At 38.6% G+C, this 16,407-nt stretch overlaps 2 protein-coding genes across 2 annotated transcripts in view; one reads left to right on the top strand and one right to left on the bottom strand.

Annotated features, from left to right (window-relative positions):
* The window catches only part of cryl1 (crystallin, lambda 1), a 43,398-nt gene extending 40,541 nt beyond the window's left edge, over positions 1–2,857 (bottom strand). The window contains exons 1-2 of the mRNA XM_057851484.1: positions 2,730–2,857; positions 2,495–2,602 (exon numbers count right to left, since the gene is read on the bottom strand). Of these exons, the coding sequence (XP_057707467.1) occupies positions 2,495–2,602; positions 2,730–2,755 (134 nt within the window). The 5' untranslated portion in view covers positions 2,756–2,857. The remainder of the gene's footprint in view (positions 1–2,494; positions 2,603–2,729) is intronic.
* A 680-nt stretch (positions 2,858–3,537) lies between these two features.
* The window catches only part of LOC130926983 (intraflagellar transport protein 88 homolog), a 32,087-nt gene continuing 19,217 nt past the window's right edge, over positions 3,538–16,407 (top strand). Inside the window, exons 1-19 of the mRNA XM_057852383.1 lie at positions 3,538–3,708; positions 3,818–3,880; positions 4,054–4,113; positions 5,371–5,418; positions 5,492–5,555; positions 5,641–5,710; positions 5,790–5,880; positions 7,511–7,615; positions 7,691–7,793; positions 8,355–8,701; positions 8,769–8,839; positions 8,902–8,988; positions 9,107–9,206; positions 9,520–9,606; positions 11,284–11,470; positions 11,548–11,656; positions 14,713–14,863; positions 15,006–15,121; positions 15,183–15,235. Coding sequence (XP_057708366.1) covers positions 3,628–3,708; positions 3,818–3,880; positions 4,054–4,113; positions 5,371–5,418; positions 5,492–5,555; positions 5,641–5,710; positions 5,790–5,880; positions 7,511–7,615; positions 7,691–7,793; positions 8,355–8,701; positions 8,769–8,839; positions 8,902–8,988; positions 9,107–9,206; positions 9,520–9,606; positions 11,284–11,470; positions 11,548–11,656; positions 14,713–14,863; positions 15,006–15,121; positions 15,183–15,235 — 1,993 coding nt within the window. The 5' untranslated portion in view covers positions 3,538–3,627. The remainder of the gene's footprint in view (positions 3,709–3,817; positions 3,881–4,053; positions 4,114–5,370; positions 5,419–5,491; positions 5,556–5,640; positions 5,711–5,789; positions 5,881–7,510; positions 7,616–7,690; positions 7,794–8,354; positions 8,702–8,768; positions 8,840–8,901; positions 8,989–9,106; positions 9,207–9,519; positions 9,607–11,283; positions 11,471–11,547; positions 11,657–14,712; positions 14,864–15,005; positions 15,122–15,182; positions 15,236–16,407) is intronic.

Below are 16,407 nucleotides of genomic sequence, written 5' to 3'. Positions count from 1 at the left end.
TCCCGAGCCAATCGCGTAGTCTCACTCTCGCTCCCTCCCTCTCTCTCCCTGCTCGTCAGGCTGTCACTGGAGTTGCTTTTAAAATTAACGATGTTGACAGATGTATGTGTTTGATCTTGCCAGAGTTAGGAACTTCAAACGCGCCACATGCGTCAATAATCGTTTAACTTGTTAAACACTTGCTGTGGCAACTCAATGTGTCTAACTGAGCAGCTGGAGCGGAATGGCGTACCGCACGCTAAACGTCACTTGCGCTCATTAATATTCATGACGTTAGCTGATGTTGCAAAGGGGGGGGGGGGGCAAACGGGAGCTTGTAAATATAGCAATAGTAAATAAATGAATGGAAATAGTCTACAAAGATGTTTACAGAGCTAAACCTACCAATTCTGTCCAAAAACGATGTCCCTGGTGCCAAATTAACTGGTAAATATGAGGAAGAACATACAAATGTTCAGTTAAAGAGATGGCTTGAGTGTCGAGGGCTGAAAAAGAGTCGAGCCTACCTAAGTTTAGCCTTAGCTTTTTTATCGACACCTTTTTCTTGCGCCACTGACAAAGACATTCTCCTGTTTCAACAATATATCCTTTACCACCATATGCCCTGTCTTTTGTTTTTTGTTTTTTTAATTCTAAGCATTAACATGTTAATGCCCTGTCTGTCATTAACATGTTAATGCCCTGTCTATCTTATATATTATATCCTCTGGTTGTTTTACGTCTCTGCACGTTCTTTTGGGCAACTTACATTGCTATTTTTGTGTAGCGATCGCAAACGCTACTCGTTGACAGCCAACGAAAAGTTAGAATTTTTTCATTAATAACAAATCTTAATTCTATAATTTATTTACACTTTCCCTTACTAAAGTTTTTTTTTAACAACACAAAGGGTAACAGTGGCAGTCAGGTACCATTTTGATTCTTTTCAGGTCATTCATTGTCAGACAGAAGCAGCACGGCAAAACACCACGCTAAAAAATAGGTTAAAAAAAATATCAAAATGGCTTACCTCTTTGTCCTCTGAAGGACCATGCCAACCCAACAACATTTTTTACTGCATATGAAATGTGAATAGCTTCACCTTGCTGGCATTAAACATCCGCACAAGTTGATCCATTCTTCACATTTTTTTGCTGGGACAGTAACATGTTTAAAACTTTAACATAATTATTACATTTGAAGTGCTTAACTAATTTGCTTCCAAAAACGTATAAATATGTTCTATTTTTAATTGATTCAGTGTCCCAAAGACGTATTTATACTATCTTTTACGTTTTTTTTTATTTATTTTTTTTACAAGAGACATCTCTGGGTTCTGATTCAACTTAGCTCCAAAGCACAGAGCTGAAAGTCCATTTAAAAGCAATACAACTGGCCACTGGAGGGCAGTAGTGCATTTGGTAAGACCCGCAACCCGATTCAACGGCAACAAATGGCCGGGCCGCACGGCTGAGGCGCCGGTGGAAGACGACCGAATGGTGTCCAGGATGCCAGGTGGCGGACGACTGAGCAGAACAACCTAGAGGATGCCCGGGATGCCAGGCGCTAGACGACCGAGCAGAACGACCGGGACCACCAGTGCAGCGGATGATGCCGTTGAGTCCGTGCTGCTCGCCGAACAGACCCCGCAGAGACTAAAAAAAAATCCATGTTTATGAGACAGGCGGCGATGAGGGAAAAGTTTACCGGGCTGTCGCGGCCACAACAGCTTCACCTCTCAGTTAGTTATGTGTAAATAAATCGTTACTTTGCTATCAAAAGCTCTATTTGTCTTGTTGTTCATGTTATTTTGTAAAAGGAAAACATTATTCCGATGTTTGGGATGTAACTAAAGCAAAAAAAGCTGTGTAAAAGTCGAAGTTATGTTTGAAATGTATGCTTTCACAAAAAGCTCAATTTCTCTGTTTTTTTCATCAGAAATGGGAAAATTGCTCAAACTTTTCTAATGCTGATTTCTAAAGAATGGAAAAAGATATGAACTTACATTTATTTCCTGCGGAAAGAAGAGAGTCTAATCTTTCTTTTGGTGGGCTCCATGTTTATAGAACAATAGAACAGAATTTTCTGTGGGGCTTGCAAAATCAGTCAAAATCCAGTAAAACAGCCGGGAGCAAAGGGGGTTGCACCGGTGAAAATGGCTGGGAGTGAATGAGTTAAAAACCATTTATTAAGATATACATATACATTTTTTAATCACACTTTGGGGGGGAAAAGGGGGGGAAATGTCTTATATTTATCGCTTTCCAATGCTAAATCTGAATAAATACATTGAGCACACACCCAAAAAAATATTTGGGGGGTGGCCGCTACTTCGCGGTTTTTCACTTATCACGGCGGGTTCTGATCCTTATTAACCGCGAAAAACGAGGGATCACTTTATTCTATTCTCCATCCATTTATTGTATTCTCTTCGAACTGATGACGCTCGTCCCTACTGGCTCAAAGTGCGTATCAGACACACACATTAATATAATAAATGTTTTTGAGTACTAACTTGATCTCAGTCATGGCACTGGCCGCCTGTCCCGGTTGGTTGTCATAGATTTTCACTCTGTAGCCTCCACTGGTGAACACCATCGCCCACGACCGACCTATAAGGCCACTGTAATACACAATTTGCAGAGTTCGAGTTCAATTCATGCATATGAGGAAAGTTGAGCTAATGCTAACGTGCATGGTGTAATGCTTCATGTCACCCATCGCGTCCTCGGAAAACATGTTTCGCTCACCTGCCGATAACGGTGATGATGTTCATGTTTGCAAAGATGAATTACTTAATGTTGGATTAGAAATGTGCAAAAGTTCTTGTCAAAACTCCCTCCGCCCCTTCATACGTCACTCACGCTTCTATGGCACGACGGAAGGATCAGAATAACACCCAAGCGAAACGCATTTACATTATTCGCTAAATGTATATATTTTTAATTTATTGATTAAAGTCTTACTTTGCTTTGGGATAAAATAATGATGAACAGCTCAATCAATCAATCCTTTAATTTTTTTTTTTTAATGAATACAATAAATCCGCTTTATTGTACTTGGTAACATGACAGAATTATCGCGTTCCTTTCCACGGTAATGTATAATTTCACATGTCACGTTTTAAAGTTAGTTAAAGACTAAAAATTTTGTATTATTAGAATTGAAATAAGGCACAGGTTTAGGCGTCTACTTGTATCCTAGCAACATTTTGCGCTTCGACCAATGAGGGCTTAAGCAAGTGATGATTGACGTGCAAGTGACGAATCAGGACAAGGCAAAATATCCCACAGCAAAACCTCCCTGGCCACAATCTTCTTCTTTCCATCCATAATTTATTATCATTTAAATATATCCATACACTTTCGTTGTAAAAATGTTTGTAGAAAACTAAAACAAAACCATTTTACTATGTTACTATATTAATTGGCTATTCTTGCTTGTATCATAGCAACAACTATAGATTTGACCAGTGAGCATGAAGCTAGATGGTGATTGACTCGTAAAGAGCGAATAATGGCTCTTGAAACAAACCTTGTCCCACCTACGACGCGTGGAATTATGGGATTGACAACAAACTCCTCTTCTTAATTACCTTTTGTTTTTAATCGACTAACGTTTCAAACTCGCTGTTTTTCGCAAGAAAAAATGGAAAATGTACATCTGGCAGTAGAGGAGGACGATATTTATTCAGGATACAACGACTACAACCCGACGTTTGACACTGAGGTAAGAGACATCACTTAGCATGCTACAATTGAGTTAGCTTGCGCTCTAAACAATTTAAAACCCATGGAATGCAAATTGTGCGCAATAACGATGACTTTACCAATCAAAGGAGCTGGATAACGACGCGGGCTTCCAAGAAGCGGTGAGAACCAGTCATGGAAGGAGACCCCCGGTGAGTTTAAACAAAAAAATGACAAAATTGGTGCCATTATTAAGCAATTGTGGCACATAGTGTGACTAAAGTGTTGATAAACAAGAGCTATGTGCGACCATAAAGCAATATATATTATATTATTATTATTACTACATATTATTTTGTTGACTTGAACCACTTTTCATGTGCAGATGACTGCAAAGTTTTCTGGCACTGCCGCAGGGGGGCGCCCCTTAGCTTCATCTTATGGGGTAAGTAAGCCTAGTGCAGGGGTGTCCAAACTTTTTGCAAAGGGGGCCAGATTTGGTGTGGTAAAAATGTGGGGGGCCGACCTTGGCTGACGTCCTTTACGTAGAACAATATATTTAAGCAAATTTTAGCAAGCCATTCAGTGTGGCACATTTGCTTTATTATTTTTTTTAATTAATAATTTCAACAATCTCGCAACTAGCCTTTGTGGCGTTCTCTTTCAACTCTCGGGCATTTGCGAAATACTACTGCTGTGAAATTAAACTAGCTTCAAGTTACTTCAATTTCTCGCTGCGTATCTTCCCTGTAATCTTGTCGTACATGTCAGATAGTCTTGTTTGGTAATATCGCCTAACATTGAAATCTTTAAAAACAGCGACTGTCTCTTTGCAAATGAGGCAGACACAGTTGTTGCTTATTTTAGTGAAGAAATAGTCCAATTTCCACCTATCCTTGAAGCGTCGGCCGTCACAGTCAACTTTCTTTTTTTTGTTGTCGCCATTTTAGAAAATGGAAGTAATGGGTCACACGGGGTAATGTTGCTTAGCCCTTAAATACCTGCAACATGAAGCAATTATCAGAGAATCCCAAAATTTGAAAAATAAAATCCTAATGAAACCTTTTTTTCAAATTTGTAAAAAGAAAAGTCAAAATGAGTAAGTGTAATAAGCACTCTAATATCTAAAACCCATGCTAAATCATGATTTTTTTTTGTCATGGAACCTGCAGATGCATGTGTTGACTTGCATCCATCATTTTTTTTTTTTTTTCAGAAAGAAATGTCAAAATTCTAAATCAGTCTCAAAATCATTAAATTTTAGGTGTGTCAAATGTGATACATTTGGCAATAAAAGGTTAAAGTGCTGCTGCCTCTTAGTGGGTAAATGAGGAGCAGCATTTCGTGTGTAAGCTACTTCATATGCTGGTTGCAGTACTGCTGACCAATTTATTAGGTCTGTGTGCGGGCCAGACATTATTGATTTTATGACAGAGGCTGGGGGCCGGATGAAATTTGACCACGGGCCGCATTTGGCCCCGGGGCCGGACTTTGGACATGGAAAAAAATCTTTTTAATGGTTTCGCTGTTCACAAATAGTTGTGTGTCTTTGACAGAATTAGAATTTCATAAATTACAGTCTTCAGTCATTTGGTGAAGTGTTTTAAATTGTACTTTTTCTCAGAATTTGGGAAGTGTCTCCATTAATTAGAGGTCAACGAGTTAACCTTCAACAATCAAATGACCCTTGACTTGTTCTTAGGCTCGAATGACCTCCTCAATTGGACGCCCCATGACTGGAGCTGTACTGGTAATGTACTCATGACTAAAAATTTGATTGCACAGACTTAATTTTCATGTTAAAATGTTTGCTTACAAACCAGGACGGAGCATCTCGGCCCATGTCGGCAGTCAGAGCAGCGGGATACACCTCGTCGCGAGCGCGTGGTGTGTGTTTTTACCATGCAATATTGCCAAAAGACCTAACATTTCAACTGAAAAGGTTTTAAATTCACTCCATCTTCATGCTCAGGCTCAGCTTTTGACCCTCTTGGCCAGTCCAGAGGTCCTGCGCCAGCATTGGAGGAAAAGAAAGAGGATTTGTGAGTTACAGATGGGATTCACGCATGATTTAAAATAAATCGACCCACAAATGATTTGTGTGTGATGTTGTCACCTTAGGCCCGAGGAGAAGATCAAGCTGTTGGAGAAGAAAGTGAACGACTTAATCACAGAGAGCTGCATGGCTCAAAGCACGGGCAACTCACAACTGGTCAGCATCGCTTAATCATTCAAAATAAACTAGTCCTTTAAAAAAAAAATGTGATAAAGTTAATTATTTTCTGAAATGTACTAATAAACATTAGACTTTCATATATTTTAGATTCATTACACACAACTGAAGTAGTTCAAGCCTTTTATTGTTTTAATATAGATTATTTTGGCAAAAAAGTCAAGAAAAACCAAAATGCCCTATCTCAAAAAATTAGCATATCACGAAAAGGTACCCTAAAGAAGCTACTAACCTAATCATCTGAATAAACAAATTAAATCAAAACCCCTGCAAAAGATTCCTGAGGCTTTTAAAAACTCCCAGCCTGGTTCATTACTCAAAACAGCAATCATGGGCAAGATTGCCGACCTGACTGCTGTCCAGAAGGCCATCATTGACACCCTCAACCAAGAGGCTAAGACACAGAAAGAATTTTCTGAGCGAATAGGCTGTTCCCAGAGTGCTGTATCAAGGCACCTCAGTGGGAAGTCTGTGGGAAGGATAACGTGTGGCAGGAAACGCTGCACAACCAGAAGAGGTGACCGCACCCTGAGAAAGATTGTGGAGAAGGGCCGATTCCAGAGCCACTGTGCACAGGCATGTGCTGGAAATGGGCTACAGGTGTCGCATTCCCCAGGTCAAGCCACTTTTGAACCTGAAACAGCGGCAGAAGCGCCTGACCTGGGCTACAGAGAAGCAGCACTGGACTGTTGCTCAATGGTCCAAAGTACTTTTTTCAGATAAAAGCAAATTTTGCTTGTCATTCGGAAATCAAGGTGCCAGAGTTTGGAGGAAGACTGGGGGGAAGGAAATGCCAGAATGCCTGAAGTCCAGTGTCAAGTACGCACAGTCAGTGATGGTCTGGGGTGCCGTATCAGCTGCTGGTGTTGCTCTACTGTGTTTTGTCAAGGGCAGGGTCCATGCAGCTAGCTATCAGGAGATATTGGAGCACTTCATGCTTCAGTCTGCTGAAACGCTTTATGGAGATGAAGATTTCATTTTTCAGCGCGACCTGGCACCTGCTCACAGTGCCAAAACCACTGGTAAATGGTTTACTGACCATGGCATTACTGTGCTCATTTGGCCTGCGAACTCTTTCGACCTGAACCCCATAGAGAATCTGTGGGATATTGTGAAGAGGAAGTTGAGAGACACCAGACCCAACACTGTGGATGAGCTAAAGGCCACTATTGAAGCATCCTGGGCCTCCGTAACACCTCAGCAGTGCCACAGGCTGATTGCATCCATGCCACGCCGCATTGAAGCAGTCATTTCTGCAAAAGGATTCCCAACCAAATATTGAGTGCATAGCTGATATAATTAATTGAAAGTTGACTTTTTTTGTATTAAAAAACACTTTTTTTGTATTGGTCGGATGAAATATGCTAATGTTTGGAGATAGGGATTTTAGTATTTTCTTGACTTTTTTGCCAAAATCATCAATATTAAAACAATAAAAGGCTTGAACCACTTCAGTTGTGTGTAATGAGTCTAAAATATATGAAAGTCTAATGTTTATCAGTACATTACAGAAAATAATGAAATTTATCACAATACGCTAATTTTTTGAGAAGGACAAGTATAGTGTTCAATAACACTGGATTTTAGTTGTGTTTGTGTGTTTTGGCAGGCCCTTGAGAAGGCAAAAGAAGCTGAGAGGAAGGAGAGAGTGTTAGTGAGACAGAGAGAGCAGTCTGGCAATGCAGAACAAGTCAACATAGATCTCACCTACGCTGTGAGTCTCCCTGGTTGATAGTAATTACCTATGCAAACACAGTTGGTAGTTCATTCTTGTTGTTTCACTTGTCAGGTTCTTCTGAACCTGGCTAACCAGTATGAAAATAATGAGATGTACCCCGAAGCCCTGAGCAGCTACCAACTCATCGTCAAAAACAAGATGTTCACAAACGCAGGTAGAATTTGCTTTCATCACTTCCTGTAAACTTGCGTTACTTTTTTTTTTTTTTTTCTTTTGTGTTTTTCTACTTTATTTTTTAAAAAAATTCGAAATTCAAAATTTTCAAATTAAAATAAAATTTTATTTTTGGGCATATTTTGAGGGGGAAAAAAATTTAGGAAAAAGATTTAAATGACAAGAATAAACTTGTTTGTATGCTGAAATATTGTGAAATTCTGTAGTGAGTAGTGTTATTTTTTTAAGACATTTGCTAATCTTACTTGAATTTTAAAGAACTGAAAGTCAAAGGAATTAATTTTTTCTTGATTAGTAGGTAATTTTGAAAAAGTCTGATTGAAATGGTATAAAAAAGTATTGTTTTCTCATTCTTTTCTTTCACTCATAAAAGCATAGACAGCTTGTTCCATTTCTTGACAGAAAATGCTTCAATACTCCTAAAATGTTACTATAATTCATCATTATTTCATCAAAAAGTGATGTTGGAGATCCAGTCTACTGTTTTGTGTTTTTTTTTATAAATAAGAAATTTGAGTTTTGCCACTCTTACGTGTTTCAGGGCGCCTAAGGGTGAACATGGCTAACATCTGGGTGAAACAGAAGAACTACCCCAAGGCCATCAAGTTGTACCGCATGGCGCTGGACCACATCTCGGACGACTACAAGGAGATGAGGATCAAGATCATGCAGAACATCGGCACTGTCTTTGTGCTGCTGGGCCAGTACTCTGACGCCGTGGCGTCCTTCGAGCATATTATGAGCAAAAGCCCCAATGTCAGGACCGGCTACAACCTGGTGCTGTGCTATTACGCCGTCCGCGACCCCGATGGAATGAAGAACGCCTTCCACAGGTTACTCGCCGTACCCCTGGACGTGCAGCACGAAGACAAGTACATCGCCGCTAACGTGAGATGAACGCCGACTGTCCAAATATTAAAACACGCGCCGACTTAGTTGCCGTAATGTGTTTCAGGATGACATTAGATCCAACATGTTGATGGAGGCCCTCAAGAACGACAAGCTATACCAAATGGAGAGAGACTTGTAAGGAAACCACAGAACATTTCAATAGAACAGAAAAATAACACGTTCACTTGTTGGCGCAGGAAAGCTCGTGCCGAGAAGTACGTGATGACTGCCGCCAAGCTCATCGCTCCAGTTATTGAGTCGTCGTTTGCGGCCGGATTTGACTGGTTTGCTTCCTTTTGACTTATCTATTAGGGGTGGTTAACCCGTGATAAGGGCACTCATTTCAGGATCAATCCTTAATGCCAAATGTATGCATTGAGAATAATTAATTTCCATGTCCAGGTGTGTGGATATGGTGAAGAACTCTCAGTACGTGGAGCTGGCCAACGACTTGGAGATCAACAAAGCCATCACCTACCTCAGACAGAAGGACTTCAACCAGGTGAGAGGAAAAATGAACCTTAACCAACAAAGTGTTAGCTTTGCTCCTCGTGTGCTGCTGCCTATCAAATTTACATTGTTAGCTTTGTTTGCCAGCGTTTTCATCTTTCAAACTACTCGCAGCTCATTCTCATCGATTGCATTCCTTCTGTCTTTTGTCACCGTGCTCTTCCATTCATTCATCCGCATGCATAAGGCCGAGGTATGTGTGCCTTCTGCTCCCTTCATTTCATTTGGACTCGGTTGATGAATCACTTTATAGTGTATACAAATGAATTAATAACCAAATTGATATCTTTTGACGTTTTCGACAGGCCGTGGCCATACTAAAGACGTTTGAGAAAAAGGAAAGCAGAGTCAAGAGCGCAGCCTCTACCAACCTCTCTGCTCTTTTCTTCCTGGTATGTCTCATATTCCTGACAAGCTGTCAAAAGAAATGAGTATTGTGTTTTTCAAAAGCAAAGAACTTTCATTCAACGATGCACATTAACTCATTCCCTGCCATTGACGGCAGTAGACGTCCGATCCATTTTGAGTGACTTTAATGTCACACAATGGCTGTTTTCTCTCTATTATCATAGTTGTAAAAAATCATTAATTGTATATTTAGATTATATGAAAAAAGAAGAAAATTTGTGTAAATAAATTTTTAAAAAACTCCTTATTTTGAGGAAATAAGAAAAACGTACTTTTTACTAAAAGTAAGTTCTTTTTGAGAAAGTTTTTTTTTTTGTTAAAAGAGTGGTATAGTATTTAGGGGAAAATGTCTTAGAATTTTTGGGATGGAGTAATTTTATGATTCTGAGAAACAAAATTTCAGTATGAAGAGAAAAATGTTTGCTTCAAAACAAAAAAACAAAGACAATTGCAACTGTTTAAAAAATGTCTTAATTTTATGAAAAAGTGATTCCCCCCCCCCAAAATAACTGATAAGAGTACCGGTGTATATATGTCTAGAAATAATGTTGTCTCATTAAAACAGACTAAAAAATGTTCTAGAAAACAATACAAAACATTCTTTTTATTTTAAATGAAACATTGATTTTAATAGAAAAGTCCTGATCATTCCAGAAGCAAGGTACAGAGCATTTAAACTGTGGGTACAGACTAGTAAACTACCCACATTTCACATCTTACCAAATATTGCTAAACTTTAGGTACAAATACGGACTAAGTCTGAGATTTTTTGTTATGCTTACAAAGTCTAGCCGGAGCCATTTGCTTTTTAAAATTTTTATCTATTATTATAATTATTATTATTATTATTTGCAGAGATAGGCGACACCTGGTTGTATCATCCTAATGAGCAGGCACTTGAAAAGTGGCAGAGCTATCAAACAAAAACTGTCATGTGATTGATGACGTTTGAATAAAATCAGATAAATCATAGAAGAACAGACACTCAAAGTTTGGCAATATCAGCAAAATTGGAGATGAGCAAACAATTCTAACACTCCAATGTTTGTGTCACTCTAATGTCAAGACTTTGATAGATTTGAGTGATGTGCCATCATTCCCTAAAGAGTGAATGCACAACAGACCTTCTTTACCTCAAATCAGTCAATCAGTACTTCCCAGTAATTGCTCATTTACATTTAAAAAAAGGCACTGTTCACAGCGAAAGTGGGTTATTAGGCAATTTTGCCAAATGGCCCCCTTCAGATTTATTGACCAGAAAAGCCAAATGACTGCTTTAGACTGTCTAGTGTTAGTAAACTGGAGATGTAGATTTTTAAACTAGGGTACACATTTGTAAACTATACCCACAGCATACTAACATGTACCCACGGATTACTAATCTACCTACAGATTACTGAAATGTGGATACAGGTTACCAATATTTTGTTTCTAATTTGCCACTAGGGGGTCTCCATAGCAAGGCATATTTTAAAAAAATATTATACCTTGCATAAATGCTGTACTTTTGAGAAAATACTTTATTTTTTATTTTTAAAAAATAATTTTAAACACAATAAACTCACTGATTATATTAACCTTAAAAACTACATACTGTGCATGCATTGGTTCTCAGTGGATACAGTTGTATGTATACCTAATGTTGTGGCCACGTGTTCCAGGAGAAAGACTACGAGCAGGCGGAACGCTACGCAGACCTGGCGATGATTGCTGACCGCTACAACCCCGGAGCTCTGGTCAACAAAGGCAATACCGAGTTTGTCAAGCAGGACTACGCCAAAGCGGCCGAGTTCTTCAAAGAGGCATTGAGGAATGACTCGTCCTGCACCGAAGCCCTTAGAAACCTGGGTGAACTTCAAAAGGAAACATCGCCTGGGTCGAAGAGTGTACAAAAACGGGATTATTCCTTTTATGTCCTTTGTTAGGTCTAACGTACAAGAAGCTGAATCGTTTGGAGGACGCGCTGGACTGCTTCCTGAAGCTCCACGCCATCCTCAGGGACAGCGCCGAGGTCATGTATCAACTGGCCGACATGTATCCTCTTTCATGCTCTCACCTCCAGGAAAAATAATGAATTCATTGGCTGCCATTGACAGTGATAGATGTCCAATCCCGTGACTTTTCTGCTGCGAATTGAAATTAGGAGATCACCAGTAGATGTCCAATCCATTTAAACTGGGATGGTGGCAGCGAATGAACATTGCCCTCCACTTCAAATAGATTGGTCTATGAGCCCAGAGATGGAAAAAAAAAGGGCTACAAAGGTCAATGCATGTACATCTCTAGAATATACCTACCAAATTTCATTGTGATTCGTCTTTGAATAACGGAGGAATAGATAAAAAATTGTAGTGCACACACCCCCAACAACAAAAACAACATATGGGGCGACTTGACAGGCGTTTAGCCTGTAAAAAATGCAACAGCTGATCTTAAATGTTGTTTTTTAATCACAGATATAAAATCTTAATGTATTTGGCAGTTAAATGGTAGTTTGTCTTAAAAATGAAATACTATGCTATTAAGAAGTATCCATGCAGACCACAAAAATGCACTGACCCTGAAACTTAATTCTTTACTTTGGCAACTGTGGAGAGCAGCTTTGGGAAGGTTCTTTTATTATCCCAGTGCATAAAGCAAACTCGATTAACCCATGCACGGAGGGTTATGGTGTGAAAGAATAAGCTAATCAGACTGGACGTCAGCTGCAGCTATTTTGTAAAACTTCCAACAGTGCTGCTCTTTGCCAAAAAGTGCTGGAATGGCAAGGTCAATTCCTTTGTTTTTGTTGTAGCCTGAAGACATTTCAAGTTTCTTAGTTGTTGCCTTTTCGACTGATTATTTCAACTTTACGTAGTGCTCAATTTTAGCTTTGGGTTTTGCGTCTGATAGCTGCATTTGTTGTTAAGCAAACAAAAAACTGAGCTGTTGTTGGAAGAAAAGGAAATCATTTTTAAATTGAGAGAAAGAAGAATTTCAAGAAAATCCACTGAATGAAAGAAGGGGCTACAGAAATCTGATATTTGTTTTTGCCATTTTTAATTTATGTAAAAATAAGGTAAAATTGAAAAAATGAAAAATAAATAAAATTTAGTTTTTAATTATAGAACAGCAAAATAAACTAGAAACTGCAATATCTGGAGAAATTACGATAGAGCTTTGCTGTGGTAGATACAGATCTATTGGGTCGCTTCCTGTTGATATGGGGACATTTTGGGGACACGTCCTGTTGATATCAGGTCATTTCCTGTTGATTTGAGGACATTGGCTGTCATGGCATCGACTTACTTTGGCACCAGTTGAAGGTCGATTGCCTTGCAAAGCCCCATCTAATACAATAAAGCATATTAACTTTTTCCCTGTTTTTATTTATTTATTTATTTAAATAAATAAAACATAACCAGAAAAAATTCATCAATAATGGAAAAAAATATGATAGGACAATAAAAATATTCCCCTTCTTATCTTTTTTCAAGTAAATCACAAACCATAATTTAGTATTCGTGTCAAACTTCTGGCCCGCAGACCAGATTTGTCCTGGAACATCATTTTGTTTGGTTTGCGAAAGCAAATCATGTGTCTCGATTTCATGCTTCTCGCGAAAACATTGAAATGATTGAAGGCAACAGGAGATTTTTTTTCCTTTATGAAAAAATAAAACAAAAATTTTTTTTGGAGAGGGGGTTACTTTTATTTTTTTAAAACATTTTTTTAAATAAAGAGATTATTTACTGTTTTTTTATATAATAGATAAAAATACATATTTAATAAATACACATTAAAAACAAGAGAATAAAGTTTTCCAGTTTTTCGATTTTAAATGTAAAAAATCACAATATGAAATAATGCACTCTAAAAGACATTTTTCTAAATTAATAAAAATTAATATATACGGCTGAAAACACAGACAAGGCTGAAAAAGCAGTTTCTGCTCCTGCACCCGTCTTTAAAATAAACTGCTCTATTTTAAGCCAAAAGAACTAATGTGTTTGATAGAACAATATGTCTATATGCTGCCATAGTAGTTTCATGGCGCATTAAGCCCCCAAACTATTTTTAATTTGTCCGTTTTACCCTGGAGACCCCCATTTACAGACACAATGAAAAAACAGTGTCTGTAAATAGTTAATCAGGTAGATATCCGTAACCTATCTCTTGATTGTATTTTTTTTTTTTTGTTACTGTCGCATTTTGCCCGATATTTTAGATGATAATCGATCCAAAGAAAGAAAAAAAAAAATGTTTAAAAGGGTAAATATTTGAACAAGAAAATCTCAACCACTCCTTGATGTCTGCGATTTCTGCGTTGCGACCCTTGCTATATTACCGTGTTTCACCCATAAAATCCCCCAAAAGTCCGGCTGCAGCCATTCACAGCTGTGTCTTGACATTCAGTGAGACATGCAACAGTTTTTGGATCGAAACAAGGTACCGGTAAGTACCCGATAATATCTCAGTAAAATCACGGTGTCTGTAATTATGCTCTCTCATGCTCTCACCTCGAGTTAGGGTTTAGGGATTTAAAATGTTATTTTATTTTTTTAAATGCCCTCATGTTCAGAAATTTTCTTCCCACAGAAAATGGAAATTTTAAGTTTTCCAATGATGTATCACACATGCATATAGGACCATTTTGAAATTTGGCCAAATTGGGGGTCTCTGAGCGGAACGTCAAGTTAACTGAGTGTTCTCCGCCATATGTATACAAACATATAGAAGAATAAAATGTATTTAAAAAAATATATCCTGTTTTTTTCCTCCTTTTTAAATAAAAGAAAATGAAAAGAATATTAACATATTTCCCCATTTCTATTTTTAATTTTTATTAAAAATACAAATAAATAAAAAATGAAAAACATAAGAATTTATTTGCTACTCACAGGCTCCCAAAAGAGGATTTGAACATTTCTTAGGCCACCAATGTCTGTAGAAGATAATTCAACTATCAGAATAACTCTTTAATTAATAGTGACGTCCCTATTCATTTAAAAACCTCCGTTCTAACCTTGCTATTCCATTACTATAGCATTACTACTCATACTATATTTGCTCACAGTATGGAATAGGAAATTTATCTTTAACTATGTCAGCTACGAACAACTGGAGGACCCCCACCAGGCTGTGGAGTGGCTGATGCAAGTCATCAGCGTGGTCCCTAATGACCCCAAAGCTTTGGCCAAACTTGGGGATTTGCATGACTTGGAGGGGGACAAATCACAGGCCTTGCATTACTACCTCGAGGTATGTTTGGGAGAAAACTAATTTAAATCCAAATTGTAGTGGTTTGGGAGCAGGGAATGACTGAATGCTGCGTTCGGAGTCATTCATCATTCCATACTCTCGAATCACTAAACGGCTTGATGATGATCTCACTCCCTGTCAGTCTTTCAGACTTTTCCCTTGCGACATGGAGGTGATCGAGTGGTTAGCGGCCTACTACGTGCAGACGCAGCTCTACGAGAAGGCCATTCACTACTTCGACAGAGCCATACTTGTGCAGTGAGTTGACCAAATGTGTTATGTTCATTTTGTAGAGTTTAAAACATGTTGTGTTCCTCAGACCAAGCGAGGTGAGGTGGCAGCTCATGGTGGCTAGCTGTTACAGGAGAAGTGGTAAGCAGCTGTGTGGTGTTCTTAACATTTTTAAACCTTCAATAGAACAAAAAATAAAGCTGATGACATGATATTGTTAAAATTTTCCTTCACCCTTTTAGGACTAGGTGTGAAACTGTCGGCCCGGGGGCCAGATTTGGCCCGCTATATTGTTTTGCGTGGGCCATCAAAGTAAATCATGTGCATCGAAAAAATACAATTTATACATTAAGTCCTTTAAAATGCTTGGACGTGTTAGGGACACAATATTTATCAGTAACCTGTCTAAAAACATAAATTATTGAATGAAGGCAAATAAAATTGCACCATCGCTTTTTCACGCTCGACCTGAAATTGCTTTCCCTTGAAGTCCCGCATCACATCGTTGCTCCCTGGAGTACAGTGCATTTGAGTTCGTGCATGAGTAGTTTGGAGTTAAATCAAGCGAACAGAGTATGATGATATACAAATAGAGTATTATTTAAATGCATACATGTGCATTTGCTGTGGTTTAGTGCAATACTTTTGGAGCAAAACCAGTTATTCTTTTGTCACTTTTTTTCCCTCTATTTCCACATCCCTCTGCCAGTCACTGTTTAATCCGACTGGGAGCCGCTTCGCTTGGCTCCGTCGCCGCTAGGACTTGTCCTACTCATCTGGCTCTCAATCGGTTACCCTTGTTACACAAGAAAACAGCCACTTTTTTTAAGGAGTAGGAGACATTGTAATAATTTTACTAGTTTTGGCGAGAACGAAATAGTTTTTTGTTGTTGTGAACTTCACTACCACACAAACGTACATCGACAGATATCACTTAGGTTAGCAGTTGTAGGAGTGAGAGCCATTTTTTTTTGAGTATCCCAAACTTCAAGAAAGCACATTTATCAAGGTTTACTCGGCTGTGACTTGTGTGTTTCCGTCCACCAAATATCACTACGCCAGCACGTGTGCTGTAGGAAGCGGTCAGAGTTTGCCACAAAATCCTCACTGCCACCGGAACACTCCCTTTCAAACTAAATTTCTCGAGCCTCCGGGGTTGTAAATAATTTTGGAAGACGTTTGCGTACTTGTGAGAAGGCACCATATTTTGTTTTGCCTCATCGGAAATAAAGAAAACATTGGGATATTGTTTTAGCGATACTAGGAAAAACTGGAAAATTCTCGAAGTCTCGAAACTGATAAAATATTAAAGT

Source organism: Corythoichthys intestinalis, chromosome 12 (genome assembly GCF_030265065.1).
Source record: "Corythoichthys intestinalis isolate RoL2023-P3 chromosome 12, ASM3026506v1, whole genome shotgun sequence".
Lineage (NCBI taxonomy): Eukaryota > Metazoa > Chordata > Actinopteri > Syngnathiformes > Syngnathidae > Corythoichthys > Corythoichthys intestinalis.
This window is presented reverse-complemented; position numbering and strand designations above follow the sequence as displayed.